Source organism: Pipistrellus hanaki, assembly GCF_964339955.1.
Source record: "Pipistrellus hanaki genome assembly, chromosome: 9".
Taxonomy (NCBI): Eukaryota; Metazoa; Chordata; class Mammalia; order Chiroptera; family Vespertilionidae; genus Pipistrellus; species Pipistrellus hanaki.
This window is the reverse complement of record NC_140511.1, coordinates 35,731,938-35,748,732: the sequence shown is the minus strand read 5'-3', so window position 1 is coordinate 35,748,732 and position 16,795 is coordinate 35,731,938. Positions and strand designations below refer to the sequence as shown.

Genomic DNA, 16,795 nt, shown 5'->3' with positions numbered 1-16,795 from the left:
GGGTGATTTTTGTTTCCTCATATTTCAAATCTTTGGTTTGATTCTTAGGGTCCTCTAGTCTACTTTTAAATTTGTATATTATTCTTTATTTCAGACATTGTATGCTTAATTTCTGAGTGGTCCTTTTCCATTTTTTTGGCATTCTCACTAAAATCCTTGAAGGTCTCACTAAATTTCTTGGAGGTTTCTAGAACATTCTTGAGTAACCTTATAAATGTGGTTTTGAACTCTATATCCGGCCATTTGCTTTCCTCCATTTCTTTCATTTCGTGACATGTTTTTTTGTCTCCTCAATTTGGCTGCTTCCCTGTATTGATAGAGTTGCTTTGTGTGCTAGGAGACCTATAGGACCCAGTGGCTCAGCCTCTCCAATCACCTGAGGTGGACAATCTTGGTGCACCCCTTTGTGGGCTGGGTGCACAGTATTGTTATAGTTAAGCCTTGATTGCTGTTGGTATACTGAAAGGAATTGACTTCCAGGCCAACTGGCTGTGAGGACCTGCTTTGTCTATAATGGAAGAACTGCTGTGCTGGAAACACCCTTATGGGGAAGGGCTTGCTTCAGTGGACTTTGGTGCTCTCTGAGTCTGCCCCTTGAGTGTGTCACTTATGGATGTGAGGAGTTGAAATCTGGTATCGTTTCACACTGACCACTAGGTACACTAGCTCCTGGATCTCCCAGGAAGTGCAAGTCAGCTACTGCCTGAGGCAACCCAGCAGGAGCTACAGGGAGATCTACAGATTTCTCCTCTTTGTTTGGGATTTGGAAGTTTTGGAGCTCTCTGACCCAACTTCAGTTTGTTAGATTAAGCTGTGGAAGGGCAGACCACTCATATGCAAAAGCGGCTGTGCACTGTTTGGGTAGGTTTGTAAATTGGGTGAGGCAGGGTCTCAGGGAATCACCAAGGTGTAGCAAACAGGAATGGCTGCCAGTTAGCCATCTCTGTGTCTCCGTGTCCCCGCATTCTGTGCCCCTGCGCAGTAAACAATGATTCCTAAGAGCACCTCTGCAAGAAAGCCACCCTCACTTTCCGACCTGATGCCAGACAGTCCAGCTTCTCCCTATAGGAGTCTGGGTCCCCAAAGTCTTGCCGGAAACTGAAGTTCAAAGCAGTAGGGAGCTTGTATCTCCTTCCCAATTGAAAAAAAAAAAAACAGCACACCCAGTCACCAGCCCAATTCACATGCCTCTGTACCTGTACTTTTCCTCACCTCTGCACATCCTACCCGATTTCAATGCACTTTTTTCTTTCCTTCTAGTTGTAGAACTTCTACTTAGCCAACTTTCCCATGGTTCTGGGGATAGTCGTTTTGTCTTTTAGTTGTAGTTTTGGTGTGGTTGTGAGAGGTAGCATGTACAGGTGTATACCTTATGCCGCTATCTTGGTTTCTTCCATTTGATCCATTATGAGTTAATATTTTGGTATGGTATGAAATAGGGATCCAACTTCATTGTTTTGCATGTTTAGTAAATGAATGAAAAACTAATGTGAATGTCTAGTTGTCTGGCCAGATACCAGAAGCCCTAATCAAAAGAGATCTATAAATACATATATACAAGGTTAGGAACATTTAAATCACTTCAGTACTTTTTATATGACAAAGCAGAGTTATATAAGTGATTAATATAAATATAGACTGACTTCACCTGTGTGTAGAATGGCAAGAACAATTAACTAAGTCAGCAGATCTAAGTTTTTATACCCTTATTAGCCACATGACTTGGAGTAAGTTACCTGACCTCTAAGACCTTCAATTCCAACATGCATCACCCCCCAAAAAAATTTTTTTAAGATAATATCCCTCCCTCATAGAGATATTGTGGGGTCCAAGTTAAATATTATATATGAAAGTTATAAACTATAAAATACCACATAAATGTGCAGCATTAAAATTATTATCATATTTTATAAGCCTAAGAAGTGTTGCTACTTCTGAGAAGTATATGAATCATGAAAAGGAATGTGAAACCATTTCTCATAGAAATTGGATCAGAAAACTAATGCAATCAGTTTTTTCAGGCAAATGTACAAATTAAATGAAAAATATGCAAGTAGGTACATTAAATATATGTGTTTGAAATGCAACTTTAAATTCTCACCACAAATTTTCACTTTCCTTAAGAAAAAAAAACATTTAATTTCAACTTAATAACATTATACTTGGAGGAGGGGAGAGAATCAATCCAAAAATATATATTTTTTGTTTTATTAAAAACAAAAGGCAAAACTCAGATGCAAAATAGGATCCTTAGTTTTCAACTACCAAATATATTTTAAAAGTAAACTACATAAGGGGTTGGATTCTCTTGAGTGGATAAATAGCCTTTATCATTATTTCAATTTGACAGGACCAACCCGATTAGGAAACTCTCCATTATTTGCAAAACAAAAAAGCCATCCTAACAGCCACATAATACACAAACTGCATTTGATTTAAAAGGTCATCTGAATCAGCTGAGTGACTTAGCAACAGTGTTTGGAGTTGCTGAGAGACCTAAGATGCACATGGACTTGAATTTCTTCATCCTAGACATGTGAAAGCTAAACCAGTCACTGGGAAATTTACAAAGAAAAAGAAAAGTAATAATAGCTTTCATGAGAAAATCTAATTGCCTAGATATAATTTCCAACAATGAGCCTCACTTAATTGCTGGGAACAATTAATTTGCCTGAAAAATTATGTTAATCAGCTTCTTAGGAATTCCATTTCTGATTTATATTTAAATACCTAAGAATAACCATTGGGATAACATAATTTCTTACCAATTAAGGATGGGGGGGAAATTAATACTTACAACAAAACCAATATGGAAAAAACTGCTAAAGTTAAACCATTAATAGCTACTATTTCTTGAGTCTTCGTTCATTCAGCAAATGTTTATGGAGTGTCTACTCTGTGGCAGGCACTGACTGGGCACAGGGAATTCAGTGAAAGACAAAAATATCTACCCTCATAGTACCCCTTTCCATAACAGTCTACCTACTCCCTGAAATAAACCTGTCAGGAAGTCACTATCTATATATAAAAAAGTCTAATATGCTAAGTGTCTGACTGACTGGTTGACCGCTCAACCAGTCACTATGACATGCATTGACTACCAGGGGCAGAGGCTCCAACCAGTAAGTTAGCTTGCTGCTGGGGTCCAGCTGATGAGCACTGGGAGAGATGGGCTGGACACACCCTGGAGCCCTCCCGAGGTCCCTCCCTGGCCTCCAAAATATTTCTTCTAATTAATTTCCTTTCAATGTGCATGAATTCGTGCACCAGGCCTCTAGTTTTCTAATAATATAAATTGGCAATCTGCCTGAGGCTACACAGCTAACTTAGTGAAAAAGGAAAAACAGCACCTAGGTCTCTCTGACTTCAAAGCCCAAGCTCTTAACCTTCAAATCATCAATCCAACAAATACAGACTGAACTTTCTAATTAGAGAAGCAGTCATGCTTGGATTTGTGTGAGGCAACCTTAGGAGAAAAGCATGAACATAAAGATATTTTCACATGGTTCCTTAGACATTTTCTCACTCATCAACCAGAAATGTTTTCTAGCTGGTAGCCACTAAGTACACAGAACAGGGACACTCGAGGTGCTCCTTTACTTTGGAAATATGCCTCCTTCAGAAAAACAGGGGAATTCTGAATTTTTAAATCACTTAAATTTTTTGCTTTGAATTTTTCACCTAGAACATATGGAAAAATATTTTTTTTAAAAGTAGACTTGCTATGGCAGAATGCTATACCAGCATTATCACACAGTCCTGCCTTTAAACTTGCACAAGCCTCTGAAGCCTTCCTCAGTTTCGTATTCCATTCCTCATCCTCATCAATACACTTATTGCACATTCATTATGTGCCAGTCCCTGTTGCAGGTGCTAAAGGCACAGAGATGATCAAGACAGTCTCTGCCATTAAGAAGTTCACAATCTCATGGGGCAGAAAGTCTGTTTTTATACTGAACTGTTAGAAAGTCCTTTCTTATACTGAACTAAAAGTTTTATAATTTCCACCTATGTGTTTCAATTCTTTCCCCCAAATTTTTCTCATAAAAAACCTATCTCCCTCCCTATTATGATGATGATTGTTATTTTGATGGCCTGAAGAAAATAATACACCAGGACAAATGGATAACTAAAATACATATCTATAATGATTGAATCCAATAAAAAAATAAAGGACAATGTATTTAACCAAAACACATATATTAAAATGTTCATACAGACTCCACTTTATAATTCAACTTGAACTTCAGCTTTATAAGGTCAAAACAAGAAAGGGTACCTTGGAATGTTGGCATGCAAGAGAAATCCATATAAATACTACACAGAGTAAACAAAAAATTTCTTCTAGAGAAAAACAAAAAATTGACAAAGTACTTTCTCCTCTGAGGAAGAATGATAAGCTTGGAGACCCTAGGCTTGTACTTAAACTTTCTTCAGTCCTCTCTGTCCTTTTACATTTACCTAATTCCAAACACCCAAATTTGGCACCATTTCCTTAAATTCCCTAAAAAGATTTATTTGTCCAACTGTCACTTTTATAAGGCTGAGCTGAAGACTATAGCTGTGAAGAATCCTATTGAGCACAAGGAACAAATCTTAATGAAATTAAACAAAAAGAATCTTTAAGTTTTCCATTAAAGTGTTTCGCCTTTTATTTTGGGTAGGTACCCTACTGGATCAGAAAATATCATCAACCCAATAAACTAGATTGCAAAGTGAGCGGTGCTATGGGCCTAAACCCAAGGAGTGATCCTTTGATCAAAACATCACTCCTTACTTCTAAAAGCTATTGAGCATGTCCTGAAGATCAAATTTAACTCCTTTTTAAAAAAAAATACATTTTATTGATTTTTTTACAGAGAGGAAGGGAGATAGAGAGTTAGAAACACCGATGAGAGAGTCATCGATCAGCTGCCTCTTGCATGCCCTACTGGGGATGTGCCCGCAACCAAGGTACATGCCCTTGACTGGAATCAAACACAAGACCCTTCAGTCCGCAGGCTGATGCTCTATTCACTGAGCCAAACCGATTTCGGCCAAATAACTCTTATTTATAAACATTTGTAAAAGAATAACATTTACAATTTATACAATAGCTCCAGGTTAAGAGATGTGTATGGCTATCTCTTTACTATTTCCATATAGACTTGTCAGATATTAAAAATAGTTGCTATTTTTAATATCTGACAACCTGATATACAAGCCAAAACATGGAAATTTTGAAGTGGCAATCAGATACACTTAGTCTACTCAAATTACTCTGATGTGAAACAATACCATATATGTCACTATAAGAGTAGTACAATGTAGAAGAACAAACAGGATTTTTGTGGTCAAACAGGCCAAGGTTGAAATCTGGTTTTATTAGTAACTAAAATAAAGCTGAATGAACTTTGGCAAGTGACTGAACACAGTGACCCTCACTTCCTCCTCAGAAAAAAGGAACTATAACAACTACTTTTCAGGATTATTATAAGGGTTAAATTTTTGATAATTTATTTAAAATTCCTCATATAGTGCCTGGAACAGAACAGATTGGGTAACTTCAAAAGTATTTGTTGAATAGATACTAAAAAAGTTTTATTACCGTGAATAACAATAGTAACAAAAGTAAGGCAAATTGTGAACAAATGATGCTTCATTTTGTGCTGAGGAATTAAAAAATATATATTTTCATGCCCTAGCTCAGTGATTGACAAACTGTGGCTCTTGAGCCACATGTGGCTCTTTGGCCTCTTGAGTGTGGCTCTTCCACAAAATACCACATGCGGACACACATGTACAGTGCGATTGAAACTTCGTGGCCCATGCGCAGAAGTTGGTTTTCAGCTCTCAAAATAAATTTCAATCGTTGTACTGTTGATATTTGGCTCTGTTGACTAATGAGTTTGTCGACCACTGCCTAGCTGGTTTGGCTCAGTGGATAGAGCATCAGCCTGTGGACTGAAGGGTCCTAGGTTGATTCCAGTCAAGGGCACATGTTTGGGTTGTGGGCTCGAATCCCATTAGGGAGTGTGCAGGAGGCAGCCAATCGATGATTCTCTCTTATCATTGATGTTTCTATCTCTCTCTCTCCCTCTCCCTTCCTCTTTGAAATCAATAAAAATATATGTTAAAAAAAAATTTTTTTTCATTTTGTTGCTGTGCTGTTTTTAAGCCTTTAACAATGGAGGTAATAGTGTAAAATCATATCTCTACTCTGCATCCTCTTTCTGTCTTCTTCTTCTAAATCATATCTCTACTCCACATCCTCTTTCTGTCTTTTTCTTCCTCTTTCCTTTCCTCTTCCCCTTTCTTCCCCCTCTCCCTCCCTCGGCCCTTCCTCCTCCCTCTCCTTCCTCTCCCTCCTCTTCTTCTTTTTCTCCTTCTTCTTCTTTTCGGGAATTTTTATAAGAGTTTATTTGATCCAAACTGATGACATGCCTGGAAGTAAGATCTCAAATGCTTCCAGCATCCTCTATCTTTCAAGTAATAGGAAAACAGAATACCATTGGTAGTATTCTATATTATTTCATTGTCCAACATTTTTCCTGGTTCTATTTTCTCAGCTATTCTACAAATGTCTCCAACAACAAAGTTTTTCTTTGGAACAGCAATAACTCACCTGAAAATGATGTTCGTGTGGGAACTGATGTCTTTGCCTCCATACATAGAAGTGATCCAGGAGGGCCTTGGTTTCACACCCCACTGTTTAAAACATTCATCTGAAAATGTCTTCAAGTCCCACAGAAAAGGTTCAAACATGTCATCAATACCATTGGTACAAAAGGGCATGACCATTTCTGTGCAAGCCTAAAAAAACAATCCATAAGAGTCTAGTGAAAAAATAAGGCACAAAGAAGTTAAATAAATTGTCCAAAGTCATACACTAATAAGCAACAAACACAGAGTTTGAATTCAGGCAGTCTGGCTTCAGAGTTCCTGCTCTTTACCTCTGTGACATACCACCTCTCATTGTTCCTGGAAAGGCTCGGATGAGAAATCACAGAAGTTAGAGCTATATGTATATTCCTTCTTTGTAAACTGTTTTCTTTCACATATATAATATTACCATACTAGAGGCCTGGTGCATGAAATTCATGCATGGAAGGAGGGGGGTCTGAACCCAGCCTGTACCCTCTCCAATTCAGGACCACTGGGGGGATGTCCGACTGCCTCTTGCAATCAGGGACCGCTGGCTCCTAATTGCTCACCTACAGTATCTGCCTGCCTGATCACCCCTAACCCCTCTGTCTGCCTGCCTGATAGCCCTTAATTGCTCCCCTACTGGCCTGATCATCCCTAACTGATTCCCCTAACCACCTCCATCTCACCCCTCACTCAGGACCCAGGATTCCCTCCTCTGGTCAGTTGCAGGCACCCAGGACCCGGCCAGCTTCTCCCAGGCTGGCCGCAGCTACTGGGGACTGTGGCTGGGTGGCTTTGCCCAGGCCACAGCTGCAGGCACCCAGGACCACAGGGCAGGCAGCTTGCCTTATCCCAGGCTACAGCCCCAGCTGCTGGAACCTAGGACAATGGGGTGTGTGGCTTGTCCCTCTCCTTGGCCGGGCTGCAGGTACAGCACAGCCACTGGTGCTCAGGACTACAGAGTGGGCAGCTTGTCCCTCTCCCAGGCCACAGCCTCAGCCACTGGCACCTGGGACCATGGGGCAGGCAGCTTGTCCCTCTCTGGGCTGTAGTCTGGCTGGTCCCCATTCCTCTCTTGCGAGCTTATTTGTGCCTAGCTGGTCCTCATTCCTCTCTCATGAGCTCATTTGTGCCTGGCTGATCCCCATTCCTCTCCCCAGTGTTGAGTGTCTGATCCATTAGGTCAGCATGAGGGCATGAGGGCATGAGGGTGTGATGGCCATTTGCATATTAGCTCTTTATTATACAGGATCAAATCTTCAAAACAACTCTGGAAAGAAAATATTCTTATTCTTATATTTCTCACTGTACAGATGAAAGAACAAAATATCAGAAAGAATCAAGTTAGACTCCCCTTCATTTATGTGTCCATAAAATTTTTCCTTTATAGGACTTATCAAAATCTATTATAATATTAATTGTGCTTCTTTTTTAAAAAGCTACATTTGATAGTAAAATCAATCATGTCTTACTTATCTTTGTATCTGTGGAGCCTAGAAGGATGCCTAACCCATGATAAATACTCAGAATATATTTGGCGATGATTAAATACATAAGTGAATGAATAAATGAGGACACTTATCATGACTTCAGAGAGAGACCACATTGAGATCCAGGTTAGGTGATAAAATCTTGTGAACTCTGTTACAGCACAACCATAGCAATGAAAAGTAAGTTCCACTTGGAGAAATCATACATACTTACCTGATAGCTCCAACCCAGGGATCCCAGACTGCTAGTTGATGTCTCTGACATATTCAGGCATGTTGCCTGGCCTGAATAATTGTGATATACATTCAGAGCATGGAAAATATTCTGCAGCAACTCTTTATCAGATAAATTGGAATTTTTCAAATACTGGCACACCACCTGTCATTTTAGAGAAATAAAAAGAGTCAGAATATAAATTCTATCTAATAAAAAAGCAATATGCAAATTGACCATACCTCCACTACACCACAAGCCACGTCCACCAGCTAATCAGGAGCGAGTATGCAAATTAACCCAACCAAAATGGCGGCGGCCACAGAGAAAGCAGGAAGCTTGAGTTGCCCCCAGCAATGGAGGAAGTCAAGCTTTCCACCCCCTCTGGCCTGCCTTGGCCTCCATTCAAAGCTAAAAGTTTCAATTATAGAAAATAAATAAATCCCAACAAAAATGGCAGCAGTCATAGAGATGGAAAGAGAAGGAGGCTTGAGGTGTCCCCGGCAATGAGGGAAGCTAAGCTTTCCAACTGCCCTGGCCTGCCTTGGCCTCCGCTCAAGGCTACAAAGTTTCAATTATAGAAGATAAATAAATCCCAACAAAAATGGCTTTGGTCATGGAGCAAGCAAGGGGCTTGGCTCTGCTCAAGGCTACAAAGTTTCAATTATAGAAGATAAACAAACCCCAGACACCAGGCCTCCACTTGGGTTGCATGGGGATGTGGTTGGCCTGCAAACCACCACAGGCCCCTCACCCAGGCTGTTCCAAGCCCCAATGGAACCCCACCCTGATCTGGGATATCCTTCAGGGCAAACTAGCTGGCCCCCACCTGTGCACCAGGCCTCTATCCTATCTAATCCTATCTAATAAAGGAGTGAAATGCAAATTGACCATCACCCCAACACACAAAATGGCTGCCCCCATTTGGTCAAAGATGACTGCCCCCAAGTAGACACAATATGGCCACCACAAGATGGCCAGCATGGGAGGGCAGTTGAGAGAGACCAGGCCTGCAAGGGAGGGCAGTTGGGGCGATCAAACTTGCAGGGGAGGGCAGTTAGGGGTGACCAGCTCCCAAATACTCCCATCACTGGACTATACTCAGTACCTGCAATTCAGTATTAAAACTCAAAGACAATCCTCAGGGTGGGAAAAGAAGGCAGGGACTATCTAGACAGGGACATGGAAAGCTTACAAGGATATATAAATATTCCACATCTTCCTAGAGGTCTAGGTTACACAACAAACAGTACACTTACAATTTGTACATTTTACTGTATGTAAATTTTACCTAAAAAAATCAAACAAATACTCAACTCTAGTTAAAGACATTAAAGCTGATTTTAGAAAGTGTGTTGATGTCTTCAACTTAATTTTGAAATGCATTTAATAATAAAATGAGATGAAGGATAAGATAGAAGGATGGATAGGTGAATCCATTTGATATAATTTACCAAATATAATAAAATATTATTTATAGAATTTAGGTGGTAGGTTTATAGGTATTCACTGTCCAATTATTTCAACTTTACTGAATTTTTTTTACAATAAAATGCTGTGGGGAAATCACAGACAATGGAATCAAAGCTGAATAATAACAATAACAACAATGATAGCTACTGATTACTGAGCCCTAGTTTACAACCATTACATCACTTAAGCCTCAAACAATCTTATCAGATGTATTATTATCCAGTATTTCACATGAAGAAACTGATTCTTAGGTTAAATCACTTTATTCAAGGTCATCCAGCAAGTAAATGGTCGGACCTAAGTTCAACACCAGATGTCTCTGGTTGTGAAATATACATCTTACTCATCATGTTACACAGCTTAGGTTGTATACCCTATAAAACTGTCAAGAGCCCCAATGGCAAGAAAAACACATTATGTTTCCATCTTCTATTAACATCTTCACACAAATTCAGTGATCTGGTCTTTTCTCATTTCAGATAAAAAACATATATAACAGGTAAGTTCTGACAAAAAGAAATAAGTAAATATATGAATCCTGAAAAGAAGAAGCCTGGAAAAAAAAGGAACTCAGTTACTTCACTTTAGAGAGAGATTCTGGGCAGGAGGAGCAACCAGAGTTGGTCTGGGCATATGCTCCCAGTCAGGAAAGGAGGACACTGAGAAAGAAGTAAGTGGCCACAAGCAAGCACAGTCTCTCAGCACAGTTCTGCCTATGACCAGTTTCCAGTTACACTTTCCTGGAAACCTGAAACAGAGAAAATTAATTACACAAAAAAATAAATGCCTCTCTGCAAATGTATTCAGCACAATATTTCTATGAAATGTTAAATGATAGTGCATGATATAAAAGGTTTTAGAAAATTTTAGAAAATGTACTAGCAAATGTGAAGTTCTCTTGACTGTAGGATTTCTCTGAGTCTGTGACATGCTTAATTACAATGTGACTTGCCAAAAAAGAGATAGAGTATGCATTTTCCCCATAAGTTTTCTATAATATTGATTATGAAAAGAGTCAGAAATTAACATGTCCAAATAACTGGACATATTGTACTTTAAAACAGTAACTGTGAAGTCATACACCAAGGTTTAAGGTATGTTATCCATAAAGAAATGAGTTATGCTAAACTGAAAGCCTCATAAAACTACTGAGCCTAAAATAATAAGTAAATGCAAGATTAAGAAAAAAGACAAAACAGTGTTTTACTATCCTGACAACTCTTAATCATTCATGGCAAGTAAAAAACATACCTAATTGTATAGCACTTTTCTTAGAAAATGTTCCTAAGAAATATAAGAATCAGAAATAACCAAGAAAATATGGAAATCAAGAATCAATCACAGAATTCATTCAACTGCCTATTTCCAACAGTTGATCAGCATTCTTTCCTGTATGTGGACACCAATAGTGGATCCAGCTCTTTCAAAATGCAGCACAAAACTACAGAGTAGACACATAGAATGTAGAGAAGAGCATTATGTCCAAGCACAGCATGGTAGATGAGGCAGAGTGACAATGGAAGCTGGGCAGGGGGAATGGGGTGCCGATGTGTAGCAGTAAGTGGCCTCAAACTCTAGAAAAGAATAGTAGCAAGTGAGCGTGACTCACATGTTGGCATCAGATCCCCTCTCAGCACTAGAACACTGGGCCTCTGTCAGGCGAAGAAAAGGAGTTCCCATGAATAGCCATCTCTACAAACAGCAGTTATCCTTAAAAGACACAAGTAAGGCTGGGGACTGGCACCGCTGACAATACTTAGGGTTTCAGCAGCCCCCGTTACACAAAGAGAAAGATCATGGTCTTAAACTTGGCCTCTGATAGTAGAAATTCTATGTCCAGCTTGCTTGCTATCCACTTTGAGAGCACCCTTGAAGTACTCGGTCCACTTCTGAGCATCACACTTTAAGAAGGACACTGACTAACATGAGAAAGTCCAGAGAGAAACAATCAGGATGGGAAGTTGAGGGAAACTGAAGAAACCCTACAGTTGTTCATCTGTATCATTCTCAATCTTTCATTATTACAAAAAAGGTTACAATAAACATACTCGGGGATAAATGTTTACATATATCCTTAATTCTTTTCTTGAGATAAATTCTTAGAGAAAGTACTGGTTCAAAGGAAATAAACATCTTTAGGGCCTTTGCAACATCCTATCAAATTACCTTTTAGAAAGGAAGTACCCATTTATAATTCTACTAATATGCTAGTAGAAGACAAAAAAAAAACACTTAAAATTTTTTTGGAAAAATGTTTGCAAATTCACTAAGGAAATTTTGTTATTATAAGTAATTCAAAAGTTCTTTTCTATCTCAAAGAAACTGAGTTCAAGCATCATTCTCTAGCACACACGCGCACACACACACACACACACACACACACACACACAAAAAAAAAAAAAAACACCAGAATATCTACATATCTCTATGCCTTTCCTTAACAATTTTGGTAGCAAAAGCTGAAATCGGTTTGGCTCAGCGGTAGAGCGTCGGTCTGCGGACTGAAAGGTCCCAGGTTCGATTCCGGTCAAGGGCATTTACATTGGTTGTGGGCACATCCCCAGTGGGGGGTGTACGGGAGGCAGCTGGTTGATGTTTCTCTCTCATCAACGTTTCTAGCTCTCTCTCTCTCTCCCTTCCTCTCTGTAAGAAAATCAATAAAATATTTTTAAAAAAACAAACAATTTTGGTAGCAAAAAGTAAATAAAGCTTTCCAAAAAAAAAATAGTGAAGTCATACCGGCAAAACCTCAACATTAATCCCATACTTGGTCAAAGACTGTAGTAATTCAAAAAGAGATATTCATATACTTTTATTTTATTAAAGATTTATAGAATGAACAAAACACTACATAAAGGTTGAACCCTATAAAATTGCCATGTTAATAAGTCAAACACAGTCAAATATTGGCATATTTGGTTCAATCTCATATAAGACTTCAACTTAAGCATGATAATTTGTAGATATTACCCACTTGATAAGGGCAAGCACTTAGTCTGTGGATTGTTGACTTGAAGGCTGTGATCTAATCAGACAATAAGGACAGAGTCGCTGCCAACCACTTCCATCCAAAATACCCAACACCAATATAACCCCTGTACCATATTTACTATATATTTTATGGACACTAACAAATACTGTCTTCTGAACTATCTACATGCGTAAGGCCATAAACTCATTCATATGGGAATAGCTGAGGCTGAGGCTGCTTGTATAACTATTGAATGTTTCTTGAGGTCAGTGCTTTCCCTAAAATGATCCAGGAAGAAACATATAATGACAGTCTGCAGGAAGAAACAAGCTCAGAATTTAAATTTCAGTTTGGCTCTGTCTGGTTTGGCTCAGTAGATAGATGGTCGGCCTGAGGAATAAAGGGTCCCAGGTTCAATGCTGGTCAAGGGCACATGCCTGGGTTGTGGCTGGCTCCCCACTGGGGGGCGTGCAGGAGGCAGCCCATCAATAATTCTCTCTCATCATTGATGTTTCTAGCTCTCTATCCCTCTCCCTTCCTCTCTGAAATCAACCAAAAAAATAAATGTTTTTAAAAAATCAATTCTGAACCCAGATTTTGGCCACAAAATCCTGGTATTATATAGTAATAAAAATAGTTGTTCCTTTGCTCTAGCATTGACTTAGTGCTTACTATATACCTGATCCTATTAAATCCTCATACTGACACTAATAAGCATTACAATGACTATTAAGCCCATTTCACAGATAAAGAAACAAACATACAATGGTTTAAGAGAATTGCTCAGATCAGACAAGAAGAAATAAAAGGCATCCAAATTGGAAAAGAATAAGTAAAACTGTCATTATTTGCAGATGACATGATTTTATACATACAAAACTCTAAATATTCCATTAAAAAAACTACTAAATTTAATAAATGAATTTGGCAATGTAGCAGGATACAAAATTAAAGCTGAGAAATCTATGGCATTTTTATACACTAATAATGAACTCACAGAAAGAGAAACAACAAAAACAATCCCACTTACCATTGCACACAAAAAATTAAGATACGTAGGAATAAACTTAACAAGGAGGTAAAAGACTTGTACTACAGGACACTGAAAAAAGATAGAGGAAGGTATAAACAAATGGAAGAATTTACCGTGTTCATGGATTGGTAGGAATATATCCCAAGAAAACAGAAACACCAATCAGAAATGCACCCCTATATTCATAGTAGCACACTTTACAATAGCTAAGATTTGGAAACAGCCCAAGTGCCAGCAGCTGATGAGTGATCTGAAAAACAATGGTACATATACACAATGGAATACTATGCTGCTGTAAAAAAAAAAAAAAAAAAAAAAAAAAAAAAAAAAAAGAAAGAAAGAAAAGAAAGAAAAAAAGAACTCTCACCATTCACAATAGCATAGATAGACATGGAGAGCACTATGCTAACTGAAATAAGCCAGTCAAAGAAAGATAAATATCACATGATCTCTCTCATATGTGAAATATAATGAACAACATAAACTGACAAAATTAGATCCAGAGACACAGAAGCATTGAACAGACCATCGAATTTCAGAAGGAAGGTGGGTGGGGACAGGGAGGGGAAATGGGGGAGTAAGAGATCAACCAAAGGATTTAAGCATAACTAATGGACCCAGACACTAGGGGAGTGAGGACATATGCTGGGGAGTGGGGTGGCCAGGAGAGGCCAACGGGGGAAAAAGGAGACATATATAACCCTATATAATAAAAGGCTAATATGCAAATCAACTGAATGGCAGAACTACCATTCACTATGATGCACACTGACCATCAGGGTGCAGATGCTCAATGAGGAGCTGCTCCCTGGTGGTCAGTGCACTCCCACAGGGTGAGCACTGCAAAGCCAGAAGCCCTGAGCCCTGAGCCAGGTTCATGGCTGGCAAGCACAGCAGTGGGGGTGGGAGCCTCTCCCACTTCTGCCGGGTTAGGCCCTCTCCCCAGAGGGAGCAGGCCTCTAGAACTATATATAATATTTTAAACAATAAAGAATTTTTAAGAAAAATACTTATTTATAGGTCTGTGTTTTCTCAAATACTATAAATTGTGAAAGCTGACCTAAATCAAAGTATAACACTTTCTAAGCAGTAATAAATAGAAAATAAAAGCTGGAGAGAAAAAAAGAGAGAGAATTGCTTAAAACCACACAGCCAGAGTGGCAGAACTGGGATTCAAATACAGACTCACTCTGAAGCTTAACTACGACACTACACATACTCAACTTTAAAGTTACAGTGTCTAAAACAAATAACAACATAAACAGAGACTAAATATACCTGTAATCTCATGCTTATTTATTTATATTTGCTAATTACAACTGACATTCAATATAATTTTATACTTTTTCAGGTGTAGAACATAGTAGTTAAATACTTATATAATTTAGAAAATGATTCTCCCCAGTCTTGTATCCCCTGGCACCATACATAGTTATTACATTACTAGAGGCCCGGTGCACGAAATTCGTGCACAGGGACAGGGGGAGGAGGCAGTTGTCCCTCAGCCCAGCCTGCACCCTCTCCAACCTAGGACTCCTCGAGGGATGTCCCCATTGGGATCAGGCCTAAAAGGGCAGTTGGACATCCCTCTCACAATCCAGAATTGATGGCTCCCAACTGCTTGCCTGCCTGCCTTCCTGGTTGCCCCTAACCTCTTCTGCCTGCCAGCCTGATAACCCCCTAACCACTCCCAGGCCAGCCTGAGTGATGTCTAATTGCTCCCCTGCCAGCCCGTTTGCCCCCATCTTCCCTCCTCTGCTGGCCTGGTCACCCCTAACTGCCCTCCCCTGCAGGTTTGATTGTCCCCAACTGCCCTCCCTTGCAGGCCTGGTCCCTCTCAACTGCCCTCCCTTGCAGGCCTGGTGCCTCCCAACTGCCCTCCCTTACTTCCCTGATCACCCACAACTGCCCTCCCTTGCAGGCCTGGTTCCTCCCAACTACCTTCCCTTGCTGGCTATCTTGTCGTGGCTATCTTGTACCCACATAGAGGCAGAACCTTTGACCACCTTGGGAGCAGCCATCTTGTGTGTTGGAGTGATGGTCAATCTGCATACTACTCTTTTATTATATAGGATAGAGGCCGGGAGCACAGATTGGTTTGCCCTGAAGGGTGTTCCAAATCAAGGTAGGGACATGGGGCGGCCTGGGTGAGGGGCCTATGGTGGTCTGCAGGCCAGCCACACCCCCTGGCAACCCAAGGGGAGGCCCTGGTCTCTGGAATTTATTTACCTTCTACAATTGAAACTTTGTAACTTGGAGTGGAGCGAAGCCTCCTGCTCACTCAGAGAGAAGCCTCCTGCTCGCTCTGTAGCGGCAGCTGTTTTTGTTTGGATTTGTTACCTTCTATAATTGAAATTTTGTAGCCTTGAGTGGAGGCTTAGGCTGGCAAGGGCAGATGGAAAGCTTGGCTTCCTCCATTGCCGGGGAAACTCCTGTTCTCTGTGGCTGTAGCCATCTTGTTTGGGTTTATTTGCATACTGGCTCTGATTGGCTGGTGGGTATGGCTTGTGGAGTGATGGTTAATTTGCATATTACTCTTTTATTAGGTAGGATTGACTATATTCCCTGTCCTGTACTCTACATCCCCATGACTATTTCCACACTTAATTTTTATACAAATTTCTTTTACTTTTAGACTGTCTTTATTTTTCTAAGTTTATTTGTTTTTTGTAAACACTTAGAAGGGATTCTGTGTCACTATGAAATCATAAAACTTTTTTATTATGCTATAGTAAGAAGAAAACTGTAAAACAGTAATATGAGGTTCAAGAATCACTGAAATGAACAGACTAAATTCACTTTCTGTTTCCTAAAACAAAGGTAAACATTCAGGAAAAATTTGAAAAGACCATTAGAAATCCATTTTAATATGTGTGGGGGGTTTTTGTTTTGTTTTGTTTTTAAAATATTTTATTGATTTTTTACAGAGAGGAATAGAGTTAGAAACATCGATGAGAGAGAAACACCGACCAGCTTCCTCCTGCACA

At 39.6% G+C, this 16,795-nt stretch overlaps 1 protein-coding gene across 4 annotated transcripts in view; it reads right to left on the bottom strand.

The window, feature by feature from the left end:
- Positions 1–16,795, bottom strand: part of PRCP (prolylcarboxypeptidase) — a 62,661-nt gene that overhangs the window by 6,461 nt on the left and 39,405 nt on the right. For all 4 annotated transcript variants that reach the window (XM_084895279.1, XM_084895277.1, XM_084895280.1 and 1 more), the window contains exons 8-9: positions 8,332–8,496; positions 6,605–6,792 (exon numbers count right to left, since the gene is read on the bottom strand). In XM_084895279.1, coding sequence (XP_084751405.1) covers positions 6,605–6,792; positions 8,332–8,496 — 353 coding nt within the window. The remainder of the gene's footprint in view (positions 1–6,604; positions 6,793–8,331; positions 8,497–16,795) is intronic.